The sequence below is a fragment of the Buceros rhinoceros genome, unplaced genomic scaffold (genome assembly GCF_000710305.1).
Source record: "Buceros rhinoceros silvestris isolate BGI_N320 unplaced genomic scaffold, ASM71030v1 scaffold392, whole genome shotgun sequence".
Taxonomy (NCBI): Eukaryota; Metazoa; Chordata; class Aves; order Bucerotiformes; family Bucerotidae; genus Buceros; species Buceros rhinoceros.
The window spans coordinates 12,408-12,962 of record NW_010399231.1 but is presented as its reverse complement, the minus strand read 5'-3'; the positions used below and the strand labels follow the sequence as shown (position 1 = coordinate 12,962).

The 555-nt window shown below is 60.7% G+C and overlaps 1 protein-coding gene across 1 annotated transcript in view; it reads left to right on the top strand.

Annotated features, from left to right (window-relative positions):
* EDC4 (enhancer of mRNA decapping 4) overlaps window positions 1-555 on the top strand; it is a gene marked incomplete at both ends in the record, with an annotated part of 25,652 nt that overhangs the window by 13,861 nt on the left and 11,236 nt on the right. The window contains one exon of the mRNA XM_010131367.1: window positions 295-367. Within this exon, the coding sequence (XP_010129669.1) occupies window positions 295-367 (73 nt within the window). The remainder of the gene's footprint in view (window positions 1-294; window positions 368-555) is intronic.

Here is a 555-nt window from a genome sequence, read left to right as displayed (position 1 = left end):
GCCGGCGTGGTTGGTTCTGGTTGGGCAGGCGGGCAGGGGGAGCCGACACATCCCCCTGTCTCTTCACCGCTGGCCAGCTACCTCCTCTTCGGCACCGAAGCCTTCTGCTTCCATCTGTCGGCAGAGCAGGACCTAAACCCCGCTCAGATTCTGGCCTCACCAGTGGCCATAGACCTTGACAACTTCAGCAGCCTTCAGGAGCTGTTCTGGAGCCAGTGTTCTCGGGTGAAGTTCTTGGACTCTCTGTCGCACCCTGACCCCTGTGTGTTTCCTTACAGCTCGCGGTATCCCCAGGCAGCAGTGTCAGCTCCCTGACGGCAGTCACGGCCATGAGCAGCACTTCTGTCACGGACACCTCTATGCCCAGGTAAATCATCCGTCATGGTCCATCAGGGTGCGCAGAGCTGCCGTGTATCTTGTGGGAGACAAGGCTGTACCCAGAGTTAGAAAGTGGCCCGAGTCCCAGCGCCCCTGTCTGGGCAACTGTTGGCATCTCTGGTGCAGCTCGGAGCTTGCCCGTTGTCAGGCGAGAGGCCAGCAGCAGCGTCTCCTGGG